At 36.9% G+C, this 17487-nt stretch overlaps 1 protein-coding gene across 16 annotated transcripts in view; it reads right to left on the bottom strand.

Annotated features, from left to right (window-relative positions):
- The window catches only part of PALS2 (protein associated with LIN7 2, MAGUK p55 family member), a 101426-nt gene that overhangs the window by 8012 nt on the left and 75927 nt on the right, over positions 1–17487 (bottom strand). For all 16 annotated transcript variants that reach the window (XM_023639385.2, XM_070265720.1, XM_070265721.1 and 13 more), the window contains 4 exons: positions 16565–16664; positions 16158–16226; positions 14220–14381; positions 549–751 (listed from right to left, as the gene is read on the bottom strand). In XM_023639385.2, the coding sequence (XP_023495153.1) occupies positions 549–751; positions 14220–14381; positions 16158–16226; positions 16565–16664 (534 nt within the window). The remainder of the gene's footprint in view (positions 1–548; positions 752–14219; positions 14382–16157; positions 16227–16564; positions 16665–17487) is intronic.

Here is a 17487-nt window from a genome sequence, read left to right as displayed (position 1 = left end):
TTATGTTGCAGACTTGTTTAAATTTAAAAAATTCAATGTTTCGGGCTGGCCCCGCGGCCGAGTGGTTAAGTTCGCGCGCTCCGCTGCAGGCGGCCCAGTGTTTCGTTAGTTCGAATCCTGGGCGCGGACATGGCACTGCTCATCAGACCACGCTGAGGCAGCGTCCCACATGCCACAACTAGAAGAACCCACAACGAAGAATACACAACTATGTACCGGGGGGCTTTGGGGAGAAAAAGGAAAAAATAAAATCTTTAAAAAAAAAAAAATTAAAAAAAAAAATTCAATGTTTCATAACACATGCATTTATATATTACTTGAGCAAGTACATAAATACTAAACTTCTATCACGTTTCTATTGCTATCCAAGCCTCTGCTGGCTAACTGATCAGAGATTTATTTAACTACCTGTGGATGCATAATAAGGTTCTCTATCACGAACAGGTAATATGGGGAAAGAGCCACCTTCACAATCTGAAAACAAAACGAAACAAAAACTCCATAGGAAACAAAATTTTAAAAACAGTTTTGGAATCCACGCGGCTTACTTGTGGGTTGACATCCAAAATGCAAGTTCGTCCAGTTTGGACAACTTCAAGGATAGAATCAATCTTGGTGCCATAGAGATTTCCTTCATATTCCCCATGTTCCAAATATTTTCCAGCTTTAATATCTGCTTCCATCTCAGATCGTGACACAAATTTATATGCTTGGCCATCTTTTTCATCTTCCCTTGGTTTCCGTGAAGTAACTAAGTAAAATAATGTTGAGAATTGTATAAAGAGAGTGCAGGGTATTAAAAAATAGACTAAAATGCACAGGGTAGCTTGAGACTTTTCTATTTAGTGCAGGGGTTGGCAAAATCATGGCTTCTGGCCAAATCTGGCCTGCTTCCTATGTTTGTATGAAGTTTTACTGGACCACAGCTATGCTCATTTGCTGTGTCGCCTAGAGTGGCACTCGTTTACAATGGAGTAGTTGTGATAGAGACCAGATGGCCTGCAAAGCCTAAAATATTTACTACATGGCCCCTGAATAAAAAAGTCTGCTGACTCCTCATCTATAGGAATGTTATAAGAGGTAGTCCCTAATATACAATTTGTATCAAAAATATGTGCTTTATCAAGTCAGTCCGAAACTCAAAATATATTTACCTAGAAACAGAGTGCTAAATTTAAATGCTTAATTATGGTGAATCCTAGTAAGTGTGAGGTATGTTCCAGTTAACCAGCGCTCCTCTTCTCCTTAGGGAATATCACTTCTATCCTTTCTCTACGCTGTAACGTTTCCTAATTGAGTGCCCAACAAGTGAGCAAAGTTCTCCTATTCTTAGTTGGTATTATCAATTTTCTAAAGTGTAGTTTTACCTACAAATTATCTCTCCTTTATCTTGCCTCAACACCAATCCTTTCCTTTAGCTTCCTGCTTGCTGATATTCGCAAATGTTAACTGTTCTCTTTTGCACCTCAGTGGTGGATCTCGCCACCTCTATGTTATTATGGTCTATTATTAACATCTTCTACTCTGATGTAACATATTCTTTCTGAGAGAATGAGAGTGAACAGACCAAGTCAAAAATTAGAGGTTCATTTTGTCTGTTACTTTAGAGCTCTGAATCCTTTCAGAGATATCCAACTCGTTTACAAGTTGGGTCATGCTAGGAATGGACTATTATCGCCCTTCATACTGTTGCAAAGGTGCAGAGTTAGGTGCCACCTGCCAACGTGTCTACACTAGCTTGGAAGAAGAGAAGTAATTTGTGCGTGTGTGTGTTATTTTCAAATTTAGGCTTAATCTGAGTTTGGCTGGATCAGATATATAAAAGCATTCTACTTCTACTTACAGATGCAGAATACATGACAAAATCATTAAGCACATACAATTAAAATCAGAGAGTAATCAGATCAAAAGTTGACAGTATTTCGACTATTTGTAATAAGCCTAATACATCAAGAAAACCATTATAAGAACAAATGAACTTCAAATTCAAGCTCAATAATAAGGGTCTAATACATAAATGAGATCTTTATGTACAACAGGACTCGCTTTTTCCCCTTGTTTTCCAGCTCAACCTTGACGGTGATCATCGCAGACTACTGTGGAGAGCATTTATAAAATAACTTAAAGATCTTCAAGATGTTATGATGGCTTTTCATATTAAAAAAATGTGTGATCTCTAAGGTTTCTGGAATTATTTACCAAAGGTTATATGATAAAACTTCTAAGGCAATTTTAAACTCCCCAAATACATACTAGGACTTGGCTCAATATCTGTGATCATAATTTTAGAAGAGTACTATTTTTTGGTTAAGCTCTACAGTGAAACCATATATGGGAATGTGCTGCTTGAAATAAATATGTATAGGCACACATATTGCCCCCGTCATCACCTCCAACATGTTGAGGGAATCTTAATTCTTGGAGAAATATTTTTAGTTCACAAGTGAATTTTAACTACAATCTCATTCTCCAGTGAAGACTCAAAAAAAAAAAAAATCTATATTGCCACATATTTAAGCCCCTGTCCATTGCCAGAACAGAGAAATTAGAACAGAGTGGCTTGACTATAACTGATTTCTTAGGTTTATATGCTAAACAACTAAGTAATGTGATTTCTTAGAATTTAACTTTTGTGATTGACAGACAAAATTCTAAATTTCAGCAGCTCTTCAAATAATGAGGAACCACTCAATAAAGTAACATTTTACTTCTTAACTAAGTTCAAGATGTCAATGTTAAAGATGTCATAAGGTAGCTTACCCCCCTAGATTAACAGTTTCTTCTATTTTATTTTAGGATCATTTTACAGTATAAAGAAATTTAAATCAATTTACTACAATGCCAGCATTAACCTCCTTCCCTATGAGGCTTCCCCATCCATTGCACCTTACAACGTGTAGCACAATATTGTATATCAGAAATTAGGCAAACTTGTCATACTTTATCAGTGTTTCTTTTTTGTGTTGATTCTGAGGCTTAAGAAAAAGCTAGATGCTATAAGTATAAATGTGAATGATTTAAAGGGAAGCAAAACACACCTGCATTATATAAAGAAGTGAGAGTTGACTTGTATGGATAAACATAAATCTTTCTATATAAAAATTCAGATTTGAATCGTTACTAAAATTAAAGATCTGTTGAAAGGCAAAAGAGTACATCTTTCTGGAAATTAATTTGGCACTAAGAAATTGAAACATTTATATAAATCCTTTGATCTAATAATTTTACATCTGAGATTTATATATACACACTTTATCATCTCTTATAACAAAAGTAATAACTCAAACCATATAAATGTGCAATAACAGTAATGGTTAAATAAAGCATAGTATACTTACATGCTGGAATACTAAGCAGCTATTAAGATTAAGGATTTTAGTTTTTTTTTATCATGGTAAAATATCCATAACATAAAATTTATCATTTTAACCATTTTTAAGTACACAATTCAGCGGCAAAGTACATACACATTGTTCTGCAGCCATTGCCACTATCCATCTCCAGAACCTTTTCAGCATCCTCAACTGAAACTCTACCCATTAAACAATAACTCTCCAAGGCTCTGGTAACCACTACTCCACTTTCTGTCTCTACGAATGTGACTATTCGAGGTACCTCATATAAATGGAATCATATGCTATCTGTCCTTTCGTGTTTGGCTTACTTCACTCAGCATAACATTTTCAAAGTTCATCCACGTCATAGCATGGATTAGAACTTCCTTCTTTTTGAAGGCTAAATAACACCCATTGTCTGTACATATCACATTTAGTTTATCCATTCATCCACTGAGGGACATGTGAGCTATTTCCACCTTTTAGCTACTGTGAATAACACTGCCACGAACATTCATGGACAAATATCTGAGTCCCCGTTTTCAATTCTTTTGGGTATATACCTAGAAGTTGAATTGCTGGGTCATATGATAATTTTATGTTTAATTTTTTGAGAAACTGCTATACTGTTTTCCACAGTGAGTGTACTACTGACACTCCCACTAGTTAAATATCTCCACATCTTTGCCAATACTTATCTTCTGTTTTGTTCTTTTAAAAATATATTACAACATCCTAAGGAGTATGAAGTGGAGTATCATTTAGGTTTTGATTTGCATTTGCCTAATGAATTAGCGATGCTCAGCATCTCTTTGTGTGCTTATTGGCCATTTGTATCTTCTTTGGAGAAATGTCTACTCAAGTTCTTTGCCCTTTTTTGAATCGAGTTGTTTTTGTTGTGGAGTTGTAGGATTAATATTTACAAAAAAAATGTAATGACTTGTGAGAAAGAGCTCATGATACAATGTTCATTCATTCATTCATCAGATATTTATTGGGTATACACTATATGCCAGATCCTATCCTGGATGCTGGGTCTACAGAAGTGCAAAAGATGGACAAGCTCTCTGTTTTCATGGGACACATTCTTGAACGTGGAGATAGGTGAGTAGTTAAATAACAAAAATTTAGGTGCCAAAACACAACCACTAGGTATTGGGGAGGCTACTTTATTCTTTTTTTTCGAGGAAGGTTAGCCCTGAGCTAACTGCTGCCAATCCTCCTCTTTTCGCTGAGGAAGACTGGCCCTGAGCTAACATCCATGCCCATCTTCCTCTACTTTACATGTGGGATGCCTACCACAGCATGGCTTGCCAAACAGTGCCATGTCCGCACCCGAGATCTGAACCAGCGAACCCCGGGCCACCAAAGCGGAATGTGCACACTTAACTGCTGCGCCACCGGGCCGGCCCCTGGGGAGGCTACTTTAGATTGAATCATCAATAAAGTTCCTCTGAGAAGATGAGACCTGAATAAAAAGTAAATTTCAAGCACGTGATGATCTGGGAGGCAGAGCATTCCAGGACGAGGGACCAACAAGAACAAAAAGGTGTGAATGATAACTCTGAGGAGTTTGAAGAAAAGAAAGATCAGTGTGTTAAGCAGAGGAAAAAATACACAAATTTTATTTGAATAATATAATAATTCTCTAATTAGAAGTTATTTTAATAGTTTTCTTATATTTGTAAACAGAATGTTAAATGAGACTTTTCTTGCAGTCTCACCATTTCCCTCACGTACCAAGTAGGTACTAGCATGCCAAAGATCTAGGGCCTCCTCTTTCAGAGTTTACCGAAAAGTGGTCATCTTGGTCCTTGGATCACCTATCTACCCACGTCTATGCTACGTACACAGAAAAAGGAGTCACTGAGGTAATGAGTCATGGATTCAAGGGGAAATGGTTTATTTTCTTCTTTCCTCACCCCGTGGTAAAACGATTCTCCCTGGAGAATTCTGAAAGCCCATGATGACATTTAGTGGGGTGGCTTGTACTCCCACTGTTTGGCAAAGCAAGAACGAGCTTCCTGTGGGCTGCGTGTGTATATTCAAAAGATAGCCTGGCTTGAACTGTTCTGAAGGTATCCTGCACAGAAAGACAGTATGAAGGGTAGAGAACCAAGCAAAAGAGAACATGAACACGGGATGGGAGCTTGGGGGGCTCTCAAGGAGACAGCTGGAGAACTTAATACCCTTGCTAGGAGATTGCCAAGCATGGAGGTCCCTACAGAGTCTCCAAAGAAGCTGCAAATAGGCCTCATTGAAGAGTCAGTATTTGGACATTTGTGACACAAAGGAGTCCATTCTCCAACAGACAAGATTTTATATGACAGCACTTTATCCCTTTCCCTTGAATCCCCACTTCTTCCTGCCCAGCCCTTGAGAACCCAGAAGCAGCAGAGGAGACGTGAAGGGAGAGTACTGAAACCAGCTACACCCTTCCCTTCACAGTGCAGGTCCTAAGCCACGGGCCAGGAATGAGCTGTGAGGAAGGCAGAAACAGTGAATTGGATGCAACAGTTAAGTTTTGAATTGGACTAGCCTTTTCTAAAAAAAATACCTGAAAGTGAGTCTTATTTAACAAAATGACACAGTTCTTATAACTTAAAGTAACTAGAAAGCTAAAGAATCTTCTGGGGGCTAAAGGGAAAGGAGAGGGAGAGAACACCCAGTAGAACATGTATAAAGTCAGTGGTTGGACAAAAATAGAGCTCTTTCCTGTTTGTACCTCAAAGAGCTCAGCCATTTGACAAACCAGTTAGTTACATACTTGGCAGAAACAACTTAATCAAGTCACCACATCCAACTGCAAGGACACTAGGAAATGAAGTTTATGTGTATATTCAAACAAAGTGAGAAGGGATTTTAGTAGACTGACAGTTGTTTCCCCAAATTTAGGGAAAGGTTTTAAAGTAATGAATGATGCTAAAACCATTGGGTGAATGTTTGTTGAGGAGAATATTTACAGAGTTTCAAAATGTCCTTGAACATACTACTTATTAGTGACAAATGGACGTAAAGTTACCTTTTACAGTGGAGAAATCTATCAGACATGACCTAAACCAATAATCAAAGTTAACATCAGCAATGGGACAAACTGACAAGATGTAGCTCCTGATGCAATGTCCAGAGAAGCATAAAACATGACATGTCTTTCCAATAATGCATGACCCAACTCTAATTATGAGGAAACAATCAGGTGAACCCATATTGAGACACGTTTACATTATCAGTAATTACATTAAATGGATAAAAGACTCCAATTAAAAGGCAGAGATTAGCAGAATGGATCAGAAAAAAATGTGATCCACGGGGCTGGCCCCATGGTCGAGTGGTTAAGTTCACGCGATCCACTGCAGGCGGCCCAGTGTTTCGTTGGTTCGAATCCTGGGTGCGGACATGGCACTGCTCATCAAACCACGCTGAGGCAGCGTCCCGCATGCCACAAGTAGAAGGACCCACAACGAAGAATATGCAACTATGTACCAGGGGTCTTTGGGGAGAAAAAGGAAAAAAATAAAATCTTAAAAAAAAAAAAATGTGATCCAACTATACGTTATCTACAAAAGACACACCTTAGATTCAAAGACACAAAAAGGTTGAAAGTAAGAGGATAACAAAGATACATCACACAAATAGTAACCCAAATAGAGCTGGAGTAGCTATACTACTCATATCAGAAAAAATAGACTTTAAGGCAAAAACTGTCACTGGAGACAAAGAAGAGCATTTTATCATAAAAGGGTCAATCCAACAGAAAGATAAGACAATTACAAACATACATGCCTCTAACAACAGAGCCTCCAAATACATGAAGCAAAAACAGACGGAACTGAAGGGAAAAACATAAGTCAACAATAATATCTGAAGACTTCAACACCGCACTTTCAAAAATGGGTAGAACCAATAGGCAGAAGATCAACAAGGAAACAGAAGGCTTGAACAATCTTGTAACTCAACTAGACCTAACACACATCTATAGAACATTCCACCCAACAACAGCAGAATACAGATTCTTCCCAAGTGTACCTGGAACATTCTCCAGGATAGACCATATCTGAGATCACAGAATAAGTCTCAATGAATTTAAAAGGAGCAAAATCATACAAATATTCTCTGACCACAAATGGAATGAATTGGAAATCAATAACAGAAGAAATGTGGGAAATTTAAAAACGTGGAAATTAAACAACATTCTCCTAAATAACCAATGGGACAAATAAGAAATCACAAACGAAATTAGAAAATATTTTGAGATGAATGAAAACAAAAACACAACAGCAAAAATTATGAGTTGCAGCTAGGCAGTGCTAACAGGGAACTTTATAGCTATAAATCCTACTGTTATAAAAGATCTCAAACCAATAACTTAACCTTTCACCTAAAGAAAATGGAAAAATAGCAAACAAAACCTAAAGCAAGCAGAAAGAAGGAAATAAAGATTATAGCCAAAATTAATGAAATAGAGAACAGAAAAACAATATAGAAAATCAACAAAAGCAAAAATTGGTTCTTTGAAGAGATTAACAAAATTGACAAACCTCTAGGTAGACTGACCAAGAAAAGAAGAGAGAGGACTCGAATTACTAAAATCAGCAACAAAAGAGGGGATATTACTATGGACCCTGCAGAAATTCTGAAACTGATGGAAAAGAAATAGAAAATCTCACTAGATCTATAACAAGTAAAGAGATTGAATTAGTAATCAAAACTCTCTACAAAGAAAAACCCCAGGGTCAGATGCCTTCATGGGTAAATCCTATGAAACAGAGTAGAATTAACACCAATCCTTCACAAACTCCTACCAAAAAACAGAAGAGGAAGGAACACTTCCCCAACTCATTCTATAAGTCCAGTATTATCATGATACCAAAATTAGACAACGTCACAAGAAATGAAAACTATAGACCAATATCTTTTATGAATATAGATGCACAAATCCTCAACAAAATACTAGCAAACTGAATCTAGAAGCATATAAAAAAGATTACATACACACACGCACAAAAAAGGGATTACACAACATGACCAAATGAGATTTACCACAGGAATGCAATTAATATAAAAGAATAAAAAACAAAAATCATATAATGATCTCAATAGACAAAGAACAAGCATTTGACAAAATCCAGTACCTTTTCATGATGAAAAAGGCAACCAACTAGGAATAGAAGAGAATTCCTCCAACCTGATGAAGACTAGCAACAAAAAAACTAAACTAAAATCATACTTAGTGATCAAAGACTGAATGCTCTCTATCTAAGATCATGAACAAGACAAAGAAGTCCACTTTTGCCATTTCTATTCCACACTGCACTGGAGGTTCTAATCAAGGCAATTAGACAAGAAAAATAAATAAACAACATCCGTATTGAAAGGAATAAGGAAAATTAACTTGATTTGCAGATGATAGGATCTTGTGTATAAAAAAATCCTGAGAAATTTACAAAAAAATTAGAATGAGTTCAGCAAGGTTAAAGGATACAAAATTAACATACAAAAATTGGTTGTATTTCTATACACTTGCAATGAACAATCTGAAAAGGAATTTAGGTAAATAATCTCTTTTATCATAGCATCAAAAATGTTAAAATACTTAGGAATAAATTAGACAAAAGAAGCGTACGACTTGTGCACTGAAAACTACAAGTATCATTGGAAGAAATTAAAGAAAACCTAAACACATGGGAAGACACCTCATGTGCATGGCTTGGAAGACTTAACATTATTAGGATAGCAATGCTCCCCACATGGATCTACAGATTCGACATAATCCCTGTCAAAATCCCAGCTGTCTTTCTGGCAGGAACAGAAAAGCTTATCCTATAATTTAGATAGAAATGCCAGAATAGCCAAAACAATCTTGAAAAAGAACAAATTTGAAGGAGTCACAATTCCTGATTTTGAAACTTATTGCAAAAAGGCAGTAATCAAGGCAATGTGGGTCTGGCATAAGGACAGACATACAGGTTAATGAAATAGAATTGAGAGTCCATAAATAAATCTTCACTTTTGACAACAGGGGCAAGGCAATTCAATGAAGGAAAGAGCAGTCTTTCAACAGATTGTGTGGGACAAATGGGTATCTGCAAGCAAAAGAATGAAGTCGAACCCTTTCATCACATTTTACATAAAAATTCACTCAAAACTGGTCATAGATCTAAATATAAGAGCTAGGACTATAAGATTCTTAGAAGAAAGTAGAAGGAGTACAATTTTGTGACATTGGGTTAGGCAAGGGCTTCTTAGATATCACACCCAAAGCATGGGTAACAGAAAAAAAAGATACATAATACTGAACTTCATCAAAATGAAAAACTTTTGTGCAGAAGACACCATCAAGAAAATAAAAAATCCTCACAGAATGGGAGAAAATATTTGCAATTATATTTCTGATAAAGGATTTGCATCCAGAATATAAAAAGAACTCCTGTTAACTCAACAAGAAAAAGATGACTCAATTGGAAAAAGGGCAATTAATCTGAATAGACATTTTGCCAAAGAAAATCAACAAATGGCCAATAAGTATATGGAAAGTTGCCGGAGATTATTAGCCATTAGGGAAACGCAAATTAGAACCACAATGAGACACAACTTCACATCCACTAGGATAACTATAATAAAAAAACCAGATGACAAATGTTGCTGAGGATGCAGAGAAACCGGAAGCTTCATATGTTGCTGGGAGTGTAAAACGTTGCAGCCACTGTGGAAAACAATGTTTCTCATTGTTTCTCAATGAGGTTAAACAGTTTCTCAAAAGGTTAAGCAGTTTCTCAAAAGGTTAAACACAGTGTCACTATATGACCCACCAACTCCATTCCTAGGTATATAACCAAGAGAAGTAAAACATATGCCCACGCAAAAACCTGTACACAAATGTTAAGAGCAGCATTATTTATAATAGCTAAAAAATAGAGCAATCCAATTGTCCATCAACTGATGAAGAGATAACTAACATATCGTTTAGCAATAAAAAGAAACCAAGTACTGATGCCTGCTACAACATGGATGAACCTAGAAAATACCATGTTAAGAAAAGAAGCCTGTCACAAGAGACCACATACTATATAATTATATTCCTATGGAATGTCCAGATAGGCAAATCTATTGTGACACCAAGTGGATTAGTGGCTGCAGAGGAAAAGGGATTGATGGGAAATGGGTACAATGTTCCTTTTTGGGATGATAAAAATGTTCTAAAATTGACTGTGGTAATGCCTGTACAATTCTGCGAATATAGGAAAAACCATTTGAGCATACACTTTAAGTGGGTGCACTATATGATATATGAATTATATCTCACAGCTGTTAGAAAAGAAACAGAAGTTTTGGAAGGCAAAAAAAAAAAAAGAAAAAGAAAAAAGAAATATATGTGGTAAAAGGGTGAAGAAAGGCCCAGGAATGGTTAACACGCAGTTCTACATAGTTACCACCTTTGATTAGTTGTGCGTTGAAAGCATACAAGTGAGCTTCAGAGACACTGACAATTCTGGAGCCTGAGAACATATGTATTTTATTATTATGATTATCACTATGATTCTTAAATCAGCTTTGTTATATACAACAAATTTAATTTTAAAAAGATGAAAAATTTCAAAGGAAAAGAAATTTAAAACTAAAATGAAAAAATACAAACAAAAAATCAAATCCTAGAGCACCATAAGCCATACCATATTAAAACTAACTTCAGGTAATGATTTTTTTGTGTGTGAGGAAGATTGGCCCTGAACTAACACCTGTTGCCAATCTTCCTCTTTTTTGCTTGGGGAAGATTGTTGCTGAGCTAACATCTGCGCCAATCTTCCTCTATTTTATGTGGGATGCCGCCACAGTGTGGCTTGATGAGCAGTGCTAGGTCCCTGCCCGGGATCAGAACGTGTGAACCCCAGGCCGCCGAAGTGGAGTGTGCAAACTTGACCACTACTCCACCAGGCCAGCCCCCAAGGTAATGATTTTGCAGGGCAGAAGCTGCAAGCTCAAGCGTTAGAGGGGGGTTGTGGATGAGAATGGGACTGCTTTATCCCATAGACCCTTGAAGAGACTTGGGACTCTGAAGCAAGAAGCTAAAAATTGGTGCGGCGGGGATAATTATGCACCTGGAGCAGGTTAATCCATATCTCCTCCTCCTTTTCTCTTGATTAGAGAATACTCTCAGCAAGGGAATATCTGAAGACTTTTCTCTGGAGAAATCTAACAGCTCCAAAAAAGAAAAAAACCTTCTTATACCACCATTTTGGGCTCCCCCAACAAAACAGCTGACTTCTTGACCATCTCATAAAATAAAGCTCAGCCAGTTGCCTAGACTTGCCCAAGCACACAGAATACTGTGTACACAGAGCTTCCAACCAGTTTTAACATTTTACTTTCAAGTATGGATGTACAACCGAGGACCAGTACATAAAAGAAAAAAAATTCTCCAGTGTAAAAAAGAAAACATACATAGATATACCACAAACAGAAAAAGTAATCCAGAGGAAAGCAGAGATAGTCTACTGAAAACAAACAAACCCAAACAAACAAAAATAAAATAAAACAAACAAAAGACCCCAAAAGAAAAATCAGGTCATGAATGAAAGAACAAGAATTAGAATGGCATTGGACTTAACAGAATTGGATTCAAAAGTAACATCTTTTGAGTTTTACAACCTAGAATTTCTATTCTCAGCTAAATAAAATTAATCAAATACAAGGTAGGAAATATACATCTTATAGAGAGTGCATAGTCCTCACTAAAGCAGGAAGACAGGGTTCTGAGACAGATCGCTAAGGAAAAAAATGACTTACTGGATAAGTGAGTCTTTGGTTTAAAATAAATTATACACATATACACATAAAATCAAGGTAAGGAGGGGAAGGAAGAAAGAACTCTGCCAATTGCTGTGTTGAGGGAGAGGGAGAGGTCGTTCAAGAGAGCAAAACTAGGGGGCCAGCTCCAAGGCTAAGTGGTTAAGTTCACGTGCTCTGCTTCAGTGGCCCGGGGTTCGCCGGTTTGGATCCTGGGCACAGACCTACGCATCACTCATCAAGTCATGCTGTGGTGGCATGCCAGACAGAACTAGAACGACCTATGACTAGGATATACAACTATGTACTGTGGCTTTGGGGGGGGCGCGAAAGAGGAATGTTGGCAACAGACGTCAACTCAGGGCCAATCTTCCTCACCAAAAAGCATACTTTAAAATAAACAAAAAAGAAAGCAAAACTGAATTAAGTGAAACTAGAGCTATCTTTATATTTGGAGGATAGTCAGGAAGTCAATAGATTAAGACCTATATTGGATAAAGCAAGAAATAGCAGAGTGAAGACATCATTAAGAATATGGAATACTACTAAAAGAAATAGCAAAAGGAATGAAAAGCGACTGCTTCTGGTAAGTAGGCCAGAGGTGGGGTAGGGGAAGACAGGAGGTTATTTTTTCCATTATATATCTTCAAGAACTACTTGATTCAAATACTGTACCTCTATAAATTTGATACAAATGTAAAATAAAATACTTGGATCATAGTGAAGTTTTTATTTTGTTAACTACTCAACCAGGATGTGACTGAATTGAGTGATTTAAAGTGCCTACAATGGAATCCAAAGCCTTACCGTGAAGGGATTACAAACAGCACATGGGGACAATGAGGAGGTCATTCTCTCAACCAACCCCCAAGAATTTTAGCGCTAAGATGACCCATGGAGAATTAAACCTCAAAACACACTGGATGGAAGCAGAGACACTCTAAAATTCATCTAAAAGAGATGGAATGACGTGAGGCTAAGGTTTGACTCAGAACAGCTTAAGCACGTTAATATACCTAAAGAAATACTGTGTGAATCAAAACAGGGCTTGGTCAGCATTAGCGACAGAGAAAGGGGAGTTGTGAAGGCAACACCGGTTTGTCCCCTGCATTGTTGAGCAGGGAGAGCACGTATGTGCCCACAGGTAAAGACTCATAGGTCTCCAAAATAAAGAGAAATGTATATTAGTCCTTGTAATAATTCAGTGATATCATCTAACTCCTTGATCTAATTTCATTCTCATCAAGCATCCTTCTGATATCATTAACTTTCCGTGTAAATATGTAAATAGGGAAAGAATGCAAAGATCATCAAATGAGTGTTTGGTTCACTTGATGGTTACATCTCCCATCAGTATTATTTTACTTTCTATACCAATCTTTGGGACCTTAATTAATGCTGCCTGCTCTGGATGATGAATTGCTCTCGATGTGCTATCAAAAACCAGGTTTATGGGTCACTCCAGTGGCCTAGTGGTTAAGTTCAGCACACTCCACTTAGGTGGTCCAGGTTCGGTTCCCAAGTGTGGACCTACACCACTCTGTTAGCGGCCATGCTGTGCTGGCGGCCCACATACTAAAAAATAGAGGAAGATTGGCATGGATGTTACTTCAGCGCTAATCTTCCTCAGGGGAGGGAAAAAAAAAAGAAAAGAAAAAAATCAGGTTTATAAACTTGCAGGACTGAGAGCTACAAGCTGATCACATAAATTCACAAAAGGATTGTGACACTGGGAGTGTCTGAGGATCCAGCAGGTTTCTCCCTTTTCTTTATGCTAAAATCTGTGAAAAATACTTTTCAGATAGACATCAGTTGAACAAGAAAATACAAAGTCAATGACGATTTTGCCACAACTCTTAATCTTTGCACTTAACTAACATTTCCGGACTGAAGAGTTTGGAGAAGCGACTGCCACGAGGCAGCAAGCCCACAGGGCTACAGCACTATTTCAAGACAGTGTGGAGCCACTGAGCTTTTCAGTATCTTCTTGTTCGTTTTCACTTGCATAATCAAATATTATTTGGGGATAAAAATAATAATAATCTGCCACTGCCACCCCCCTCATGCTTTCCTGTCAAATAAAAAGCAAAGAAAACTTACATGGCACTGTAGTTCCAAATCTAGTGGGATTCAACACTATGAACCTGTTTTTCAAGCTTCTTCGTCCCACACCTTGAGCTCCTATCAACACTAACGTCTTTCTCTGGAAGGGAGGCATTTTGGCTACCTCCTCATATATCTGGATTTCATGACGATCAAATTCTAAATGTAAAAGGAAATAAAACATAACATCCAGTTATCTTTTATATGGATGAAAAACCTCTGCCATTCTGTTCAGTAATGGTTTGTCTTGATAGTTAAATATCACTTGAATTGTACTCAGTACAGTTTTGTTTTTATAAATTTGGTAAAGTACAATATTTTATATCTTGATTTAAACATCTGCTTCCACCCATTCACCCTCAAAAATTTGCCTAACCAAGTTAGAAAAATGCCTATGCTTTATCCTTATCGGACATTCTATCCATTAAAACTTCTTTCTTACCAACTCATCAGAAACAATTCCTTTAATATAAATAATCAAATTTAAAATTAGTTTATTTAGGGGCCGGCTCCGCGGCCGAGTGGTTAAGTTCGCGCGCTCTGCTGCGGCGGCCCAGGGTTTGGATCCTGGGCGCAGACACGGCACCACTCGTCAGGCCACGTTGAGGCGGCGTCCCACATCCCACAACTAGAAGGACCTGCAACTAAGATATACAACTATGTACGGGGGGGTTTGGGAAATAAAGCAGAAAAAAAATTAGTTTATTTAATTTATTCAGCTAAAAAGTGTATACCAAATTTGAAGGACAGCAGTACACCTGGTCTGGCTGCTTAAATAAGTTCCACAGAATGAGTATGCCCTTCCAACACTCTAAATGAATAAATATTATGCGGTGACTCTGCACATCAGTTGGATTAATAAAGTGCAAACAGACAACATACTGACATTTAAATATTAAGATTCTGAATTTATGTATAAAATAAAATGTTAGATCCAAACTATTTCAAGCAAAAACACATTCAAAATTATAATCTTAGTCAATGGGAAAACTATAAATTTTCCATTTCACAAGAAAGCTTTAAGGAATAATATAGTTAATGGATAATTAGGTCAAAGTGGATTTGAAATATTACATTACCTGTTATTATGGTTACAACTCTCAATCTGTAGTAATAACACTTCTTCCTTAGGTTATTATCTTAGCAATTCTTTCTTTGCACAATTTCTCCACAGTAGATTAAACCAATATTAAGGGAGAGTCTATTTTCCCCTTATCGTTATTATATTATTATAATATATTATTGTACTATTTCCTGTATAGTGTGCTTTTTAGCTTATTACCAGTATAGCAGGAGCTCTGAAATCAAGAAAGTGCTTTAAAATGGTCACTTCCTTTGAGTGAGCCCCAGAGCCTGCTGATTCAGAGCGCTGCGTTCCACTCCTATCAGCCTCTAACTGAAGAGAGTAACTACGGCAGTTGTCATATTTATCTTCCTTAAGTCTAAAAGATTTAAGAAAGAATCCTCCTAGATCAGACTAAGATTTATTTGGTCCAGTACTATTTTTCCAAAAGTATCATGGACAATGTTATGGCAGAATACAGTTGCCCTTAATCATAACTCTTTTATTATCTTCCGAAAGGCATTTTGTTCTTTAGAAATGACACATAAATTCCTATCAAAGTTCTCTGAACAGACAGTTTCAATTAGAACATTGTTCCTTCATTAATACAAGCATAAATCCCAACCAATTCATTTTATTGTAAACTATACTCAGAAAATAAAGCACAATGGTGATAGTATAAGCATTTACAAAGCCAGGTTTAAATGACGTCTTCATATTATATTGTACCATGTGTTCACATGTCAGCCCTTTCCAATTAGGCACTAATCTGAATTACATTCATGTAAAATTATACATTTAGAGTTTATGCCACATTGATTAACGATTAAAGCTATTTCACTTGGATTTCTCAGAAAGTATTTAAAACATACCTGCATTTCTGGTTGTGAGATACATCATCTTTTTCTTTTTTTTGCTACTTATGGTTCCACAAAAAGGTCCTGAAGGATGACAAGACAAATATAACTTAAACTGTATGTCAGAATATGATAAAGTTACCCTGTGGTATTCTACAGGGGTGGGAGAATTATCTTCCCAGTGTTGCATCCTACAAAGCAGAAGGGGGCAGGGGTGAGTTGAGCCACTGAATTCTGATACTATACCAGCAGGTGGCAGAAAGGGATCAAAAAGTTTACTTTTGAGAGAGATACAATAAAGCAGATGGGAGGGATTGATTCTAGATATATTTTAAGTAAATTCATTTGCTAATTCAGATGAAAGAGGCACAGAAAGGTGGCCACAAAGGACTACTTGTTACTTATTGTGTTGAGCTCATCACCTGAATTGTCCCAGTCTCTTCTAACAAATGCCTTTCTCTTCTCTTCCAGGAACTGGCTTGGAATGAGACCAGCGCTTCCTCCCTCTTTTACATGGCTAGCCTAGAATCAAATTAATGAATTGTATATCTCAGTGACCAAAATTTGAGACCATATTCTAATAAGTAGGACAAGCAGTAGTCAGTTAAAAAAAAAAAAAAAAAGAAAGAAAAAGAAAATCACATTTGCTCTTAAAAACTGACCTTGAGACTTAAATCCATGGCACTGTCAGTGAAGATATTTAAACGCTTTAGTACTGAGGAATCAACTGGCACCTAATCAATCCGCCATCTGGTAGTGAAAATTTGGGACCATAATACAAAGGTATACAGCCTCTTTAAATTACTAAAATTTTTTATTTATACTAAGTTACTCAAATTCTATTCTGTGTGTTACCAGGATATTTCATATGGCACCCTTTGGTAAGGTATTTACCATCAACCGTAATCCTACTACGTTGGTAATTCCTGAGGCCAAATCAATGAAAAACGACAATATTGGGAAAAAAGTGGACAGTTTAATTCATGCTACCAGGTATCCTGAGAGGTAGTAAGTTTAAGATAAGGTAAAACTTTACCTGCTGTCAAGAAACTAACTTTTAAAATAAAATCCAAAGAAGCACTATCTTAAGATAGTGGCTGGAGAACCGGCGGCTAGCAGTTCATTCCACAAGGTTAGTGACTTTATCCTTACAACCAGCATAGAAAAATCTGGCACCGTTTTTAGCAATTAAAATCTTGAAAAATAGAATTAAAATGCAGGAAGAGATTGAGATAATGGTGGTAGGATTAGAAGAGAAAACTGAGATGGCACTCACAGAAAGGGGAAAACAGAAAATTGGAAAAGCTCAAAAAAGGAACAGTCACAGAAAGTAGATTTTTTTAGA

Source organism: Equus caballus, chromosome 4 (assembly GCF_041296265.1).
Source record: "Equus caballus isolate H_3958 breed thoroughbred chromosome 4, TB-T2T, whole genome shotgun sequence".
Taxonomy (NCBI): domain Eukaryota; kingdom Metazoa; phylum Chordata; class Mammalia; order Perissodactyla; family Equidae; genus Equus; species Equus caballus.
Note: the sequence above shows the minus strand (reverse complement) of the source record. Positions and strands in the feature narration are given on the sequence as shown.